The sequence below is a fragment of the Rattus norvegicus genome, chromosome 16, assembly GCF_021556685.1.
Source record: "Rattus norvegicus strain SHRSP/BbbUtx chromosome 16, alternate assembly SHRSP_T2T, whole genome shotgun sequence".
Classification (NCBI taxonomy): Eukaryota; Metazoa; Chordata; class Mammalia; order Rodentia; family Muridae; genus Rattus; species Rattus norvegicus.
This window is the reverse complement of record NC_141549.1, coordinates 87,167,501-87,181,757: the sequence shown is the minus strand read 5'-3', so window position 1 is coordinate 87,181,757 and position 14,257 is coordinate 87,167,501. Positions and strand designations below refer to the sequence as shown.

Sequence of the window (14,257 nt, the reverse complement as noted above, 5' to 3'; positions counted from 1 at the left end):
CTCAGCTCTCTGAGTGTCCTTCGCTCCCCGGTTTTCTTTTTTCTGGACGTTTCACTTCAGTTGGTGTTACCACCACAGACTCTGTTCTGCTGTGTTTCAGTTTACTGAGACGCCAAATGGAGAACTTCCCAGGTTGGTCTTCTCTCCAGAAATCCTCAATTCTATCTAGGCTTTTCTTACCAGGTCTGATACGTTTTTCTGCTGGAACAGCTTCGTGTTACCTTATAAACGATCACAGGATGTTTCCTCCCTCTGTGCCCCTGGTTTCTCTCGCTGCTTCATTGTGCAGAGCAGCGCGGTCAGACAGTTGGAAGTGTGTGATGGTGCGCCTTTCTTGTCTCGTTTCCAATATGCTGGCAGTATAGCTAGGACTCGCCCTTATATGGCCTGTTTACTTGAAGTTCCCTCAATTACCTTTTTCTGAGGAGCTCTTACGTTTCAGGTAAACTTTCTGAATTCCATTGGAATGATGATAGCCACCTCATTCCTTGCTCCGATGTGTGTATTTTTAGTTAATATTTAATTTTTAATATGAGACTTTGTTTTTGGTTTGTTTTGTTTTTAAGACAGGATCCCGAGCCCTAGCTGGCCTGAAATCGATAAGTGATTGGGACTGGCTTCAAATTCATGGAGATCCACCTGCCTCTGCTTCCACTGCTAGGCTTAAGGCATCTGCCACCACACTCAGCTTTCCTTTTAAGATTAGGACAGAGGAGTTCTATGTCCTAATTTATTATTATGTCTGTATTTACATCAATTCCAACTCTTCTCTCACAACTCCTGCTGTTCCCCTGCTCTCTCTGTCGAATTTACAACTTCTCCTTTAATTACTATTGTTACACACACACACACACACACACACACACACACAGAGGCATGCATAAGTGCACAGACATAATTCACTAAGTCCATTTTTTACTGTAAATTTTGTATTGTTCAATAAGTGTTTGCATGCTTGGGTATATGTGCACCATTCTTATGCATGTGCACCACATGTGCACCACACGTATGTATGTGCAGCACACATATGTATATGTGTACCACATGTGTGTGTGTGTACTCCCTGTATGTATACCACATGTGTGTATGTGTACCACATGTATGTATGTGTGTCATATTAGTGCCTGGTGGCCATAGTCTGCAAAGAAGTCACCAGACCCCATGGAGCTATAGTCACAATTGCTTGGGAGCCCATGTAGATGCTTAGAATCAAAGCCAGTCCTCCACAATAGCAGACAGTGCTCAGTTCTCTCTTTAGCTGTTTTGCTTCTTAATGCTGACTCATTCTCCCTGTAAGGGCTTGGCCCCTGTTTCATTTAGCTTGTTTTCATGAGTGAGATGGGAGTCTAGTCCTTACTCCTGGTAGATCTCTTGGCTGTCCAATTCATACTAACCAGTATGAGAGGCAGTCTGTGTCTCTCTCCTCTCTACAATGTTCCTCATGCCATCCAATAGTTAGGGAACAGATTGATTGCGACCATGTAATTCGGTTTATTTTTTGAGTCATGTATGATTCCCCCAAGACTACCTGTTTTTAAGTCCTGACACTTATCCGGTGTCATTTGCAGGTGTGCCCTTATGGTCTTTGGTAAATTTGTAACTGTGGTGGGGATTTGCAGCTCTCATAGTTCTCATGTTTGGTCTGGCTCAAAACTAGCCTCTGAGAACTGTTTCTTAAAATTCTTGTTGGTGGTGGTGTCTGATTGTCAAGACTCAAGTTCTCTTTGCTGTTTTTCAGTTTATTGTGTTCTTATTTTTTGCTCTTTATGAGAATCGTCCTTTCGTTCTCCGAACTTACAGATCGAATGTTTGTCATTTTTAGATGACTTCCTTTTCTCTGGGCCTATAAACTACCCTGTAAGTACCTCCAAGTTCATTCCTCAAGTTTTCTATGTGTTTTGCTTCTAAATATTTTGTCTTCCTGCCATTTTGGAGAGGTAATAACAAGCAGTTTGTCAGAGAAGTGAATCCGACACACCATGTTTCCCTTCATTCAAATCGAGAATTTTCTTTTCATTAAATAAAGAGATTTCTTTGATTCTTATGAATACAGTACAAGTGACTTCTATTTCTGGGTAGACTTGTTTAAATCGTTCTGCTGATTACCATGACAACCCAAACTCTGTAATTTAGCAAATATCTGAAGCAAAACCTGTTCTCTACACAGGCCTTTAGCTTTAGCTACTCCCCTCCCACAGACGCGCACGGCGATTTCTTGAAGAGCTAACCATCTTCCTCTGTAACCACATTAGCTTTTCACGATCCTGTGTGAGCATTTCTAGTTCCAAATAGGAAGATCTAGAGGAGTACAGAGATCACACCCGGTACCAAAAGCCCCTGGTACGTTCCACCACCCAAACGAGATTTGCCAGGACCACGTGGCAAATAATAAAGAATGTGCTGTTCTTATTATAAAAATTGCCAGACACCTTGGACAAGATCATAGCTGAATTTAAATATCAGTCATCACACTTGTGAATTGTCTTCAAGTATGCCGTGACTGGCGTTAAGTAATGGAGACCCATCTTCATTGGTCCTGACTCCATGTTTTCGGGAGATTCAACTGATCTGTAGAGCTGTGACTGTTGGAACGCCAAGCGTCAAGAGTTTGCTTGTCAGTGATGACTTCAAGTCTTTGCAAATATTATCTAAAACCAGATTGTTTAAATAAAACCCCTGAGTAATTAAGTGATGTTTAAGGCAGATAAACACACTTCATCCTACTTCCTGGCTCCTTTTGAATGTGGAAGCCAGCATACATCTTTTTTTTAGGACAGAACTCAGGAAGCTCCTGTCATCTTTGCTCAACCACCTCTCAGCGCCTGTGACCTGTCCTGCTCAGAGAAGTTAGTGAAATCTGTTCCTTGACTCTCCATGCCTGTCACTGAGGCATAATAGAAATTATGTCAGAATCAGCAACGCCTCAGAGGGATAAGAACGGGGAACACAGTCTGCATCCTGGCCCTTGGAGATCCTGTCTCTGAACAGAAAGCTATGCCATGCTCCGTGCTGAGCCCCAGTGTCAGAAAGTCCACACACGCTGTCAGGAACTGGAGTTAAATGCCTTGGCTTTTGCTTCATAAATGTCTCCTGTATCCAGTAAGCAAAGCCTGCTAGAGCTGTTGAGAATCATGGTCAGAGGTTTCCTCTCTATACAAACTGCCTCCCTGGAGTTCCTTACCCATCCAAGCCTGGCTTCCTCAGCTGTGTAGCTGAATCCATGGTCAGGGGACATTGGCTGAGGTTATCATATACTAAGCATGATATTAAGTTAGGCTAGGAACTAGACTGTCATTCTGTACGCTGACATGGGGCAGCGGATCCGCGTGTTTTTCTGTTTTTTACATAAACATAGACATAGAGGACTTTTGTAAATGGTGGGATTTCACAGCAACAAAAGGAAGGGTTTGGAATGTGAACCCTGATAGGTCTCGTTCCAAACCCGGCGTTTTTCTGATGTGCTTCTTATAAGGAAGATCATGAAAAGGATTGGGGGAGGGGTCAGCAGTCATGAGAAGGATTGGGGGAGGGGAGTCAGCAGTCATGAGAAGGATTGGGAGAGGGTCATGAACACTGGCTGTTCTTCCAAAAGATTCAGGTCTGATTCTTATCACCTATGTGGTGGTTCACAACCATCTGTAACTCCAGTTCCAGGGAATCCAGCCCTCTTCTGTCTCTTGCTTGCACAAGATGCTCACGTAGTGTATAGGCACACATTCAAGGAAAACATTGAAAAAGACCATTTGAAAGATAAAACAATGGGGCTTGCAGAGGGAGGGGCTTGTTTTAGAGTCAGAAAGGTTTAGAGTAGATCCTTTTTATTTCAGTAATTTTTTCATGCTCAGTGAAATTAGGATTACAGTAAAGCTTTTCCAAATGTGAGCCATGCCTGAGGGCAAGTCGGTCCTCTGATTCTATGCCTCTGGGTATGCAGGTGTCTGCAACTTTTGCTAAACTGGGTGCATGGGTGCAGCTGGGAACACATTCAGTGAACTGGCAGACCAGCTAATGAGTGACAGGCAGCCTGGCTGGAAGCCACAGTCGGGGAGAGGCGCTCCCTCTGCTGCATTGCGGTCCCTTCTCCTCATTCTTATTCTTCCCTACACCCATGCCTCCCAGTGTGGCCTGGATGCTCCCTCAGCACTTCCATTCATCGTCTTACAGAGCCTCACACTCGGAAACCTCCTCCGAGTGATGAAGACCTCTGTTTGCGATACGTACATTAAACTGTAAAGGTGCCCAGAAGCTTTCTTTAAAAACACGCAGTAAAACTAGAGCCTCGGGGCATGGGGCAGGAAAATGCTGATCAAAGGCACAAGTGGCGAGTAGAGGTAGAGACGAGACGCTGAATGTGACAACTGTTCTCACCACTGAGAGATGGAATGAGGATCTAGCACGGCACTAGGCTCACACATGCACACGCGCACGCACATACATGTACGCGCGCGCGCACACACACACACACACGCACACATATGCACACACACATGCATGCACACACACACGCACACATATGCACACACATGCATGCACACACACATGCACACACATGCACACACACATGCATGCATGCACACACACATGCACACATATGCACACACACATGCACGCACGCACACACACACACACACACACACTTCACACTTGCGGGAATCTATGGCCACACATCGTACTTCATAGACACGCATTAACATTTTTTAAATGTAGTAAAATGCCAAAAGAGATAGGTTTGAGATAGAATGCAATTATCAGGAAGGGACAAAAACAAAAACAAAAACTGTCAGAAAGGGACAATAATAGTAAGGAAAACAACAACAAAACCTGGACGTCCTGACAGAAGCCCTGGCTAATGTGTTGGGGAAACACGTAGATATCCAGGTTTGTGCATGGGGAATGGGAATGCAACTAAGGACGTGGCTGTTGATTTGTGCACACAGTGCTTTAGTCTGCTAGCTGGGTTTTCATTTCTCAAGGGCTGGCAAGCAGCGACCTGGACTCCTATTCTGAGCTACCACTCAACAAGAAGGGGATCCCGAGAGAAACACGAATCTTGACTTCCTCAGCTCTTGCAGCTGTGCTTACCGTTCCTTTTGAGGCACACAGAGGCGCAGCCTTCATGGGTCTCTGCTTGCTTTTGTGGTATCATGGCTTTGGATATTTGCCTTTCCACATAGCACCCAGGCCTCGGGTGACTTCCTCATTGAACAGCTGAAGTTGGAAGGACATCATAGGTCATTTTCTTCCAGATTTATTAAATGCGTGTGTGTGTGTGTGTGTGTGTGTGTGTGTGTGTGGTGTGGTGTGTGTATGTGTGTGTATGTGTGTGCATATGTGTGCGTATGTGTGTGTGTATGTGTGTCTGTCTGTCTGTCTCTCCCTATTACTGCCAGGTGTTCTGGATTATTTTAATTGAAAAAATGTATCTAACTCAAGGCAAAAGACAAAACAGGAACCGTAAAGGGTCTAAGAACCAGAGGACCAAGAAACCCGTTGTGAAATACTGTCTTCAGGGTGTGCCAAGGAAGCTTCACCCATGAGCTCTCAAAAGCTATGGTAGTCTCCACTAAATTGTGCTAATCAGTATTCTCTGTGAATGGAAGTGAGCTTCCAGGGCTCTGCTGGATTATGGAACAAGTTTGAAGTGCAGAACAGCCTACCTGCCAGGATACAGCCTGCTTATATTGAGGCACATTCCAACCACTTCTGTCCCTCTCCTCACAGCCACAGCTCCCACTAAAATGCTCATTCAGGGCATCCACAGACTACTAGTCTACTGTGCTCATAAAGCAGATTCAGCAAGTCTACAAAGAGCAATCTTCTCTTCAACAGAGAGCCACTCTTTCTCACTCTCAGAAAGGTGCCAGACACAGTGCACTAAGGAGCTACACTCAAGATAGGGAACACCAGGACCTGGGATAGTACCGAGATGTGTCTGAGGAACTGTAGACTCTGAGTTTGATTCTCAGGGACTCTGAGAGGCAAAGCTTCCTGAGAGACTCTGCAGATATGAAGCCATTCCATGTCCTTTTGTTGCCAATGACTGCTCTCAGGCCCTCACTCTGAGTATTCTGAGAATCGCTGGAAGATTCAGACTTGTTTCACTGTCCCACTGTGACCAGCCTGAAGGACACATGGGAACCTTTACACTGACCTATCCTCTTTACGTTTACAGAGTCCTTCTCAGTGCCTACTCATTGTGGTAGAGGTAGGCACAGTTTCCTGTAGTCTTATCACACCGATAAGAAGCAGAAGAGGTAAAATAAGATCAATGGCCTTAGGAAAGGTTCAGTCTGTGAGAAGCTAGGCATTCTGAGAATTTACTGAAGGACCAGTGGCACTCAAGACCCTTTCCTGTGGGCTGAGCCAGTAGCTCTATGGAATCTCATGAGAAAATGTCCCAAATCTCTCTGTTTCTGGAAATGGAATCTTAGACTTCAGGCTACATAAGGTAAACTCTGAATTACTTTGTCTTGGTTAGGGTTTTACTGCTGTGAACAGACACCATGACCAGTGGAAGTCTTATAAAGGACAACATTTGGCTTACAGGTTCAGAGGTTAATTCCAGTATCATCAAGGCAGGAACATGGCAGCGTCCAGGCAGGCATGGGGCAGGAAGAGCTGAGAGTTCTATATCTTCATCTGAAGGCCACTAGCAGAATACTGACTTCCAGTCAGCTAGGGTGAGGGTCTTAAAGCCCACACCCACAGTGACACACCTACTCCAACAGGGCCATACCTTCTAATAGTGCCACTCCCTAAGCCAAGCATATACAAACCACCATATTCTCCTTAACTCAGGTCATGCTGATAGATATATCAAAGCCCACAGATCTTTGACTCTTGGTGGAACTGAAAGGGCTGTCTTTAGTAGATTTTGGATACACACACACGTATATATCAAACTTTTTTTTTGGAGACAAGGTCTTGCCATGCCATCAATCTTCCTACTTGGACCACTCTTGTAAATGCTGTGACCGCATGAGTTCAACCTTTCTTGTGGCTCTCCCCTGTGAAATGAAAGTCCCGCTCTTGGGAAGGAATGGAGGTATTTCCATGGGAGCATGGCTTCCTGCCTGCAGTGCAGTGGCCCTCCACACACAGTGACTTGCTATGAGAGAGTAGTATGCAGCTGAAAGCTGGAACTTGTCCAGCAATTCTACCAGCCTTTCACAGCCAAGGGAATATCTCTTGTCCATACCTTGTGACAACCCCCCTTCATGGAAGATTTTAGGAAACCTCATACCTAGCCTATGGGCCTTTCATTCCTACTGGGTCCTACCTTGGTCTGTCTCCCTGAACCATTGGCCATCAAACCAGATCACATAGGTTTTGTACCTTTTAAATTTTCTTTCCACTTGTTCTTAAGAATTTGCCAACTGTCCTTCACCTCTGTGAGACAAAGGATTATGGAAAATAGACTATGAGCCCCTGAAACACCTTTGAATTCACTCTCCTTTCAGCCCTGTCCTCTGTAGTGATTTCGTGAACCCTCCTCTGGCACAAGATCTGACAGTCATCACTGTAGTAACATGATCACAAGACCTGACCTCCAGGACCAAACATTGCCATGTGGTCACCTACAAACTGACCGAGGCAGGAAACAAACTCTGAGCTAGACCTGAGACCGAGATAATCATCACCCAGAAAATGCCATGTCATGGTCCTACATCTGTGTATCAACTCTTATCCTACCACTGAATTTCACAAGGGGTGATCCATAGACAAGGCCCAGGATCCACTTGTAGAAGGGGAAGGAGATAACCACACCCACTACCACATGGCCCTCAGCCTGAAGCAGCCAGCATTGGCTTTATGAACATATGCACAAAGCAGGGGGAGCATGCATCTGGCCTGATTTCTCTGCTGTGTCTTCCCCACCTCCCCGGCCCCTGACAAAATAAATGTGTGAACTTTCAAAACCATCAGTCCCTCTGTGACAGTACACAGCAGTCACAAAGGCCCACTCTAGTCTGTGTCTCTCACTCAGGACACAGGGCACTTTCTTCCTCTGCCAGTAGAAGTGACCTCTTGAGTGCATCCTGAGATGCAGCTTTCATTACAGTAGGTGTCTGCTGAAGGTGTCCACAGACACAGAGAGGACGGATGGAGGCTATGTTGCTTGCTTTTCTTGTTGTTGTGAACAAATACCTAATTAGGATGTAAGTTAAGTGAGGAAGGATTCATCCTGGCTCAGGGTTTGAGGGCACAGCCCATCACAGTGAGGAAGACTGGTCCATGTGGCCAGAAGTGTGCATCTGAGACTCCCCCTTGCATGTCTTTGAGCAAGGAAGCATGGAGCAGGGAATTCTGGGAAGTGCCTGCCTTTCTCCCTACCCTCTTATATCCAGTCTAGACTCTTCGTCCTTGGACTGGTGCTGTCTACGTTTGGGGAAGGTCTTATCTGCTCAGTAAATCATCTCCAGAAATGCCCTAGTAGATATGAGCATTAACCACCCCAGACATTAGTGAACACAGTGGGGATGCATTCAACATAATGCTGACTATGTCCAACCTCTTGAGGACACGTTTGACTTCTCCTTTAAGGTCTAGGCCACTCAGAAGTCTTATCTGGAATGTACTTCCCTGAAGTTACCTTTCTGATAATAAATTGCTGGAGAACTCATAGCAGGTAGAGTTGGTCATAAAATGTCCTTCCCTCATGTCATTCTAGACTTGCCAATGCCAAGATAAATATTATCTAAGCACCTATCACTTATCATGTCTTTACCTGGCTAACTCCGACCTCTGCATAGTTAGATGCACACGAGCACGGGTCTCCTTACTATTCTAGTAATGCTCACACCTACCTTAGAGTCTGACCATCCACACAGCATTTTGTGGAATCTGGCAACATTGATAGCCTGTGGCCTCCAACAGCAGAAGCCTTTAGGTGACCTGTTCTTTCCCATTCTATTACTTGGGTGGCTTCATTCACCTGATGTCCAAATTTAAGATAAACACTCAACGTCGAATGCAACTGTTATTAGTTATAGCAGTCCAAGATTTTTGCCTCTGTCCGAGAGTCCTCTATAAAAAACACAGCAATATAACAACACAGATGCCTGTTTCGTTATTTGGTTTGCCATTACCAGTCTTATTGCGTGAACAGAGAAGTCCCAAGATGCTCATATATGTTTCCGATTGGACATATGGGCTTGTTCTTTTGGATATATGTCCAGACATGGAATTTCTGGGTCATTCCACAGTCAGTTGTTCAGTTCAGTAAAGGAGGCCAAGTCACACACCACATTTCCTATTTAGGCTGTCTCTGGGCATGGATGAAGGGTGTAGTTGCTTCGTTCCTCAAACACCGAGTTTTGCACCTGGGCTGTTTTCATTTACAGCAACTATTTATCTGTGTTTCCGAGTTTTGCAACCATTTTAATGACTAGAGAGCAATTGGTGGTGTAGCGATCTTTCCTCTACTCAGGCTCCTCTCATACTGAAACGAGAGCTGTTTTAGATTTAGAATGTGAGCATTGATATCATTTAAATATTGTTTGTGTTTTTTTTTTCGGAAATAATTAAAGTGTGTAGTGGGCTGACTTGATTCCTGTCTCTGAAGATATTCTTGGTAATGTGCCTTCGCACACCACGGCTGTAAATGCAGGCTCTCACAAGGGGATGTGTGTTCCCTAACAGCATTGAACTGGGCTTCACATTTCACGGATAGGAAGGGAATAAGTGACTTTTATCACATGCGCTTTTATGGGAGCCACGCGGCTGGTGAAGGCACAGCTGGCAGGTGCCACAGCACAGCCGACCCCTTCATGGAACCCCTGATACTAACCTCTGTGTGAATCCAGCTGTTCCCGGGGCTGTAAGGCAGACAACAGTGCTCAAGTGTGGGCTGTATCTGAAATGATTCTTAGCCAGCCTGGTGCCCTGTTTGTCTGCTATCTTCCAGAAAGGCTGCTTTGCCTATTGCAAAGCTGACAGCCTTTCTGCTGAGATTTTCTGCAGATGGCTTATCGGGGAGAAGTTCCCACCTCTAGGCCTTCCATGGGCCTCCTTGCTGTGTGTTGAACTTAGGTGTAACCTTGCTCTATCATGGCTCCTGACTGAGCTTTCTTTTACTTACCATCTTTTCAAATTCAAATTTTATTTTGTGGCTAAGTGTTTAGAGGCTCAGGTAGCTGTCCAGGGAACTTTTCTGTGGATGAGAACAGGCTAAGCTGGCTTTCCCCTGCAATGACATCTTGTTCCAGATGAGCTTCTGAGGAAGCTAACTTTACATTCAAACCTTCTCTCACCTATTCATACACACGTGATTAAACATAGCTAGTGGCACAGCAATTAATGTCAATGTGATATGGAAGGTGTTTCATTTACTAATAAGCTAATGTAAGTCATCGGCCGCCAGGAAAACTCTATGAATGTCCCTCAGATAATTTAGGTAAAATGGCCCAGGTCACCACTATGGTCATTTTACCTGGAAGAATGGGTGCCAGTGGGTCTGAAGCTCTCTCTGGTTCTCTCTTCTGGGACCTCAATATGGAGTGGCATAGCTCTATAAGAGGACTGGAGCTTTCCAGGGAAAGGAGGAGGAGCTATGTTGGTCACTGTGAAACACAGCTTATGTTGGTCAGTGTGTGGTACAGGCTATGTTGGTCAGTGTGTGACATAGGCCATGTTGGTAACTGTGTAGCACAGGCTATGTTGGTCAATGTATGGCTTATGCTATGTTGGTCATTGTGTGGCACAGGCTATGTTGGTCACTATGTAGCACAGGCTATGTTGGTCACTGTGTAGCACAGGCTATGTTGGTCAATGTATGGCTTATGCTATGTTGGTCACTGTGTAGCACAGGCTATGTTGGTCACTATGTAGCACAGGCTATGTTGGTCACTGTGTAGCACAGGCTATGTTGGTCAATGTATGGCTTATGCTATGTTGATCATTGTGTGGCACAGGCTATGTGGCAGAGTTTTCCCACTGGCTTCAAGCTCCTAAAATGGATGTCACAAGCACAACTCCACTCAGCTGTAAGGGACCAAAATGAGCTTGTAATAGAGCAAGCCTTCCCCATAGTCCTTGTAGACAGACCTCACCATGCTCTAAACTTACATTTAATTTTTCTCCTAACTCTGAATTTCGGGGAGGGGTTTGTTTTGTTTTGTTTTGTTTTTTGCCATCTTTTAAATTTGTAGCTAGATATGTTTGGAACCCAATCACATATTTTAAAAAAACAGCGAAGAGGTTTGCCCTTTCAACCTCGAAAATGCCTCCCCCAGGTGACTAGTTAATGATAGACACATGTGATACAGGTCAGAATCCTCAGGAGAGTTTTCTGCCTTCTATATGTGGTGACTAAGCACCTCTGTCTGCCTGTCAACATCACACTGCAGTCCTGGGAGAAGAGAAGGTTCCTGGAGTGGCACAGGTTCCCTGGTATCTATTAGCAGTTTCTGTAAATTCTACCACGATTGTGTTGTAATGTTGAGGACCCTACTGTCAAAGTCAGTGGGAACCAACCAGGGCAGGCAGGTGAGTGAGGGAAAGGGTTAATAGAGTATAACATGGTAAAAGCATAATATCAGCATAATATGATATAAGGGAGTGTCCACTCTTAGATGATGGGCACGCGCAAGAAAGCCCTCCCCTGAGATGGACATAGAGGGGAGGTGGCCACATGACTTTCAGAAGAGATATATTCTTGTGTCCTGTGTCCCGAGGACCCTGCATACCCCCAATCAGTGACGGAGACAGCACAGCGCCCATCTCAGTCTCTCCCTGGAGCTTCTTGCCTCGCCCCACAGCAGGTACACACCTCTTTCCTTCCCAGTAGAAAGTCCTTTACAGTAAAATGTACATGGAATTTTAAATGAAAGGTTTTGAATAGTTTAATGAAAAATTTGTTATGGTCGTGCAGGATATTTAGAGAATTATAAAATGCCCACAGGCTGGCCAGTCTGTGACAACTCTGTCCTCATGTCTTTCATTTTGTCCATGTTTATTTTGTTAACTTGTGTGTGTGCATGTGTGCGTGTGTGCGAGCTTGCATGTATTTAAGACATGCATGTTGCATTTGGAGGTCAGAGGACAACCTTGGGTGTCAGGTCTCCCCTTCCACCTTGTTTGAGAAGTGTCTCTCCCTTACTGCTGTGTGTACCAAGCTAGCTGATTTACAATCCTGGGAAGTTTGTTTCCTCAGCCTGCATCTCCCTTCAGAAGCACTAGGGTTGCAAATGCAAGCCATCACATTAAGCCTTCTACATGGATTCTGGGGACACACATGTGGGTCCTTGTACTTGCATGCCAAGGACTTTATCTACTGAGTATCCCTTGTGTATGTTTTGGCATGAATAACATTATATGACTTTCAATTCTTCGAAAGGATATATTCATTTCTAGTTTTTCTCTTGACTTACTGTTGTTGCTAAATATTTCTGATGTTTTCATATAATTTATAATCATCAATAGAGTATTCGGTGGTTATCAGAATGACAAAGCATCCATAAGAAGTCAACATGAAGCTTGTTTACCTTTCCTGGGATTGCTGCACTTCCTGATGGCTCTCTTGTGTCTCTACTTGGACAATACTCTTTTTAGACTGTGTCTTTTTCTCCCTATGAAAGTGACCTTTGTGTTGCACCAATGTACAATGCACACATGACATTTAATTCTTTATCTTGATAATGATAGAGACAGTACGAGTCTTGGAGGCAAGGATGTGTCTATGTTCAGCAAAATGACAGGATATTGTGACCTTCAGGACAGCCCTCAAGGCTGTGGGAAAGAACCTTGAAAATATGAGTAAAAAATATACAGTTTCTCAGCTATACAAAATATAAGGATGTGATATGAATTGTATAAGGATCTTCATAGATCTAAAGGAATAGAGACAGCTGCACTATGAGCCAGCTTGTCAGAAAGATACAAAGACTAGCAGATAAAAAGGCAGGCAGACTTCTGAGTTCAAGGTCAGCCTACAACTGAGGGAGTTTAGGTCCAAGGCTAGGTGTGGACTTAATGATAATTCTAAAGTAGAGTCCCACTCAATTATCTTATAGTCTGTACTTCTGCTTGCTGTCTCTTCCTAAGAACCAAGTGGTTGGTGTCATGGGATGCTGATTCATAGAATAATCAAAAGAGAACATGGGGTAATAAATTGATATGTGAATAAAAGGCTGGGCTTTTGTTCTGCAAGAGATGAGCTATCCAGAGAATTTTTAAAAATACAACAGAGAACTTGGAGAACTGTCTGGAGTAGACTATAGAGAGAGTAGTCTGAAAGCTGTCTTGAGCAGAACCTAAGCCATCCCCTTGGACCCATAATTCGACTTTGAGTCATTTATTTAGCTGACCTCACCTTTTCTCATAACCCCTCTCCAAGCTAATGCCAGTCCTTGGCAGTCCTTGTCCACAAGTCTCTTATGAGAGTCTACTCATAGTCTTAGCGTGAATGCCTTCCTATGGAAACACAAGTTCAAATGATTCGAATATTTTCAAGTTTTGTACAACTCCCCACCCCCAAATAATTTCTGAGGAAAGGTTTGTCAACAGAAACTTCCAAAATGTGTGCGTGTCAAATAACTTCTCACCCGGTCCTGGAAGCAGAGTGCTCAGAGCCACCTCACCTGTCCAATGGCTACCGATACTAGAAACCGACATTAAGACTGTTGTGAATTTCCCAAGAAAGACAATTCACATACAATAAATGGTTTGAATTTGTCTTTGAAGCTCCACTTTCTCTGTTACTAGTCGTTTTGGACGTTCACAGTATGAAGTATCTATATTTGAGCCATCAGAGATCATAGATCCCCTAATGTACTTATACAGGATGAGGCAGTTCTTGACTCTATGTGGAACCCAGGAAAACCAGAGCACAGACAGGGAGGGGAAGACACTGAGCCTGTGAATCCATGGTTCTGAGGAATAGTGGGTCTGGTCTAGTGGGAAGGACACAGAAACAACTTCAGAGACACAAACATTAAGTCATCCTCCGTGGTAACACTTCTAACTAGCTAGAAAGCAAGGTGTCTCCTTCAATGTGTAGCTTGAGGAGCCATGAAGGAGTGGCCCGGTGCTGCCAACTCTCAGAGATTTCACTACTTGTGGATATTTCATTTAAGCCACCAGTGATGTACGGGGCTGGGAAATCGCAGTTTTCTCAAGCAACAGGTTACTGAGAATGCCCACTAATGTTGCTGTGTTTCCTTTCAGCCTACAGACATTGGATATTGGAATACTGGACATTTTTGGTTTTGAGGAATTTCAAAAGAATGAATTTGAACAAGTAAGTTTTCCTTTAAAA

General features: G+C 44.4%; 1 protein-coding gene across 4 annotated transcripts in view; it reads left to right on the top strand.

Annotated features, from left to right (window-relative positions):
- Nucleotides 1–14,257, top strand: part of Myo16 (myosin XVI) — a 479,886-nt gene that overhangs the window by 283,077 nt on the left and 182,552 nt on the right. For all 4 annotated transcript variants that reach the window (XM_087587464.1, XM_087587462.1, NM_138893.2 and 1 more), the window contains one exon: nt 14,167–14,239. In XM_087587464.1, coding sequence (XP_087443590.1) covers nt 14,167–14,239 — 73 coding nt within the window. The remainder of the gene's footprint in view (nt 1–14,166; nt 14,240–14,257) is intronic.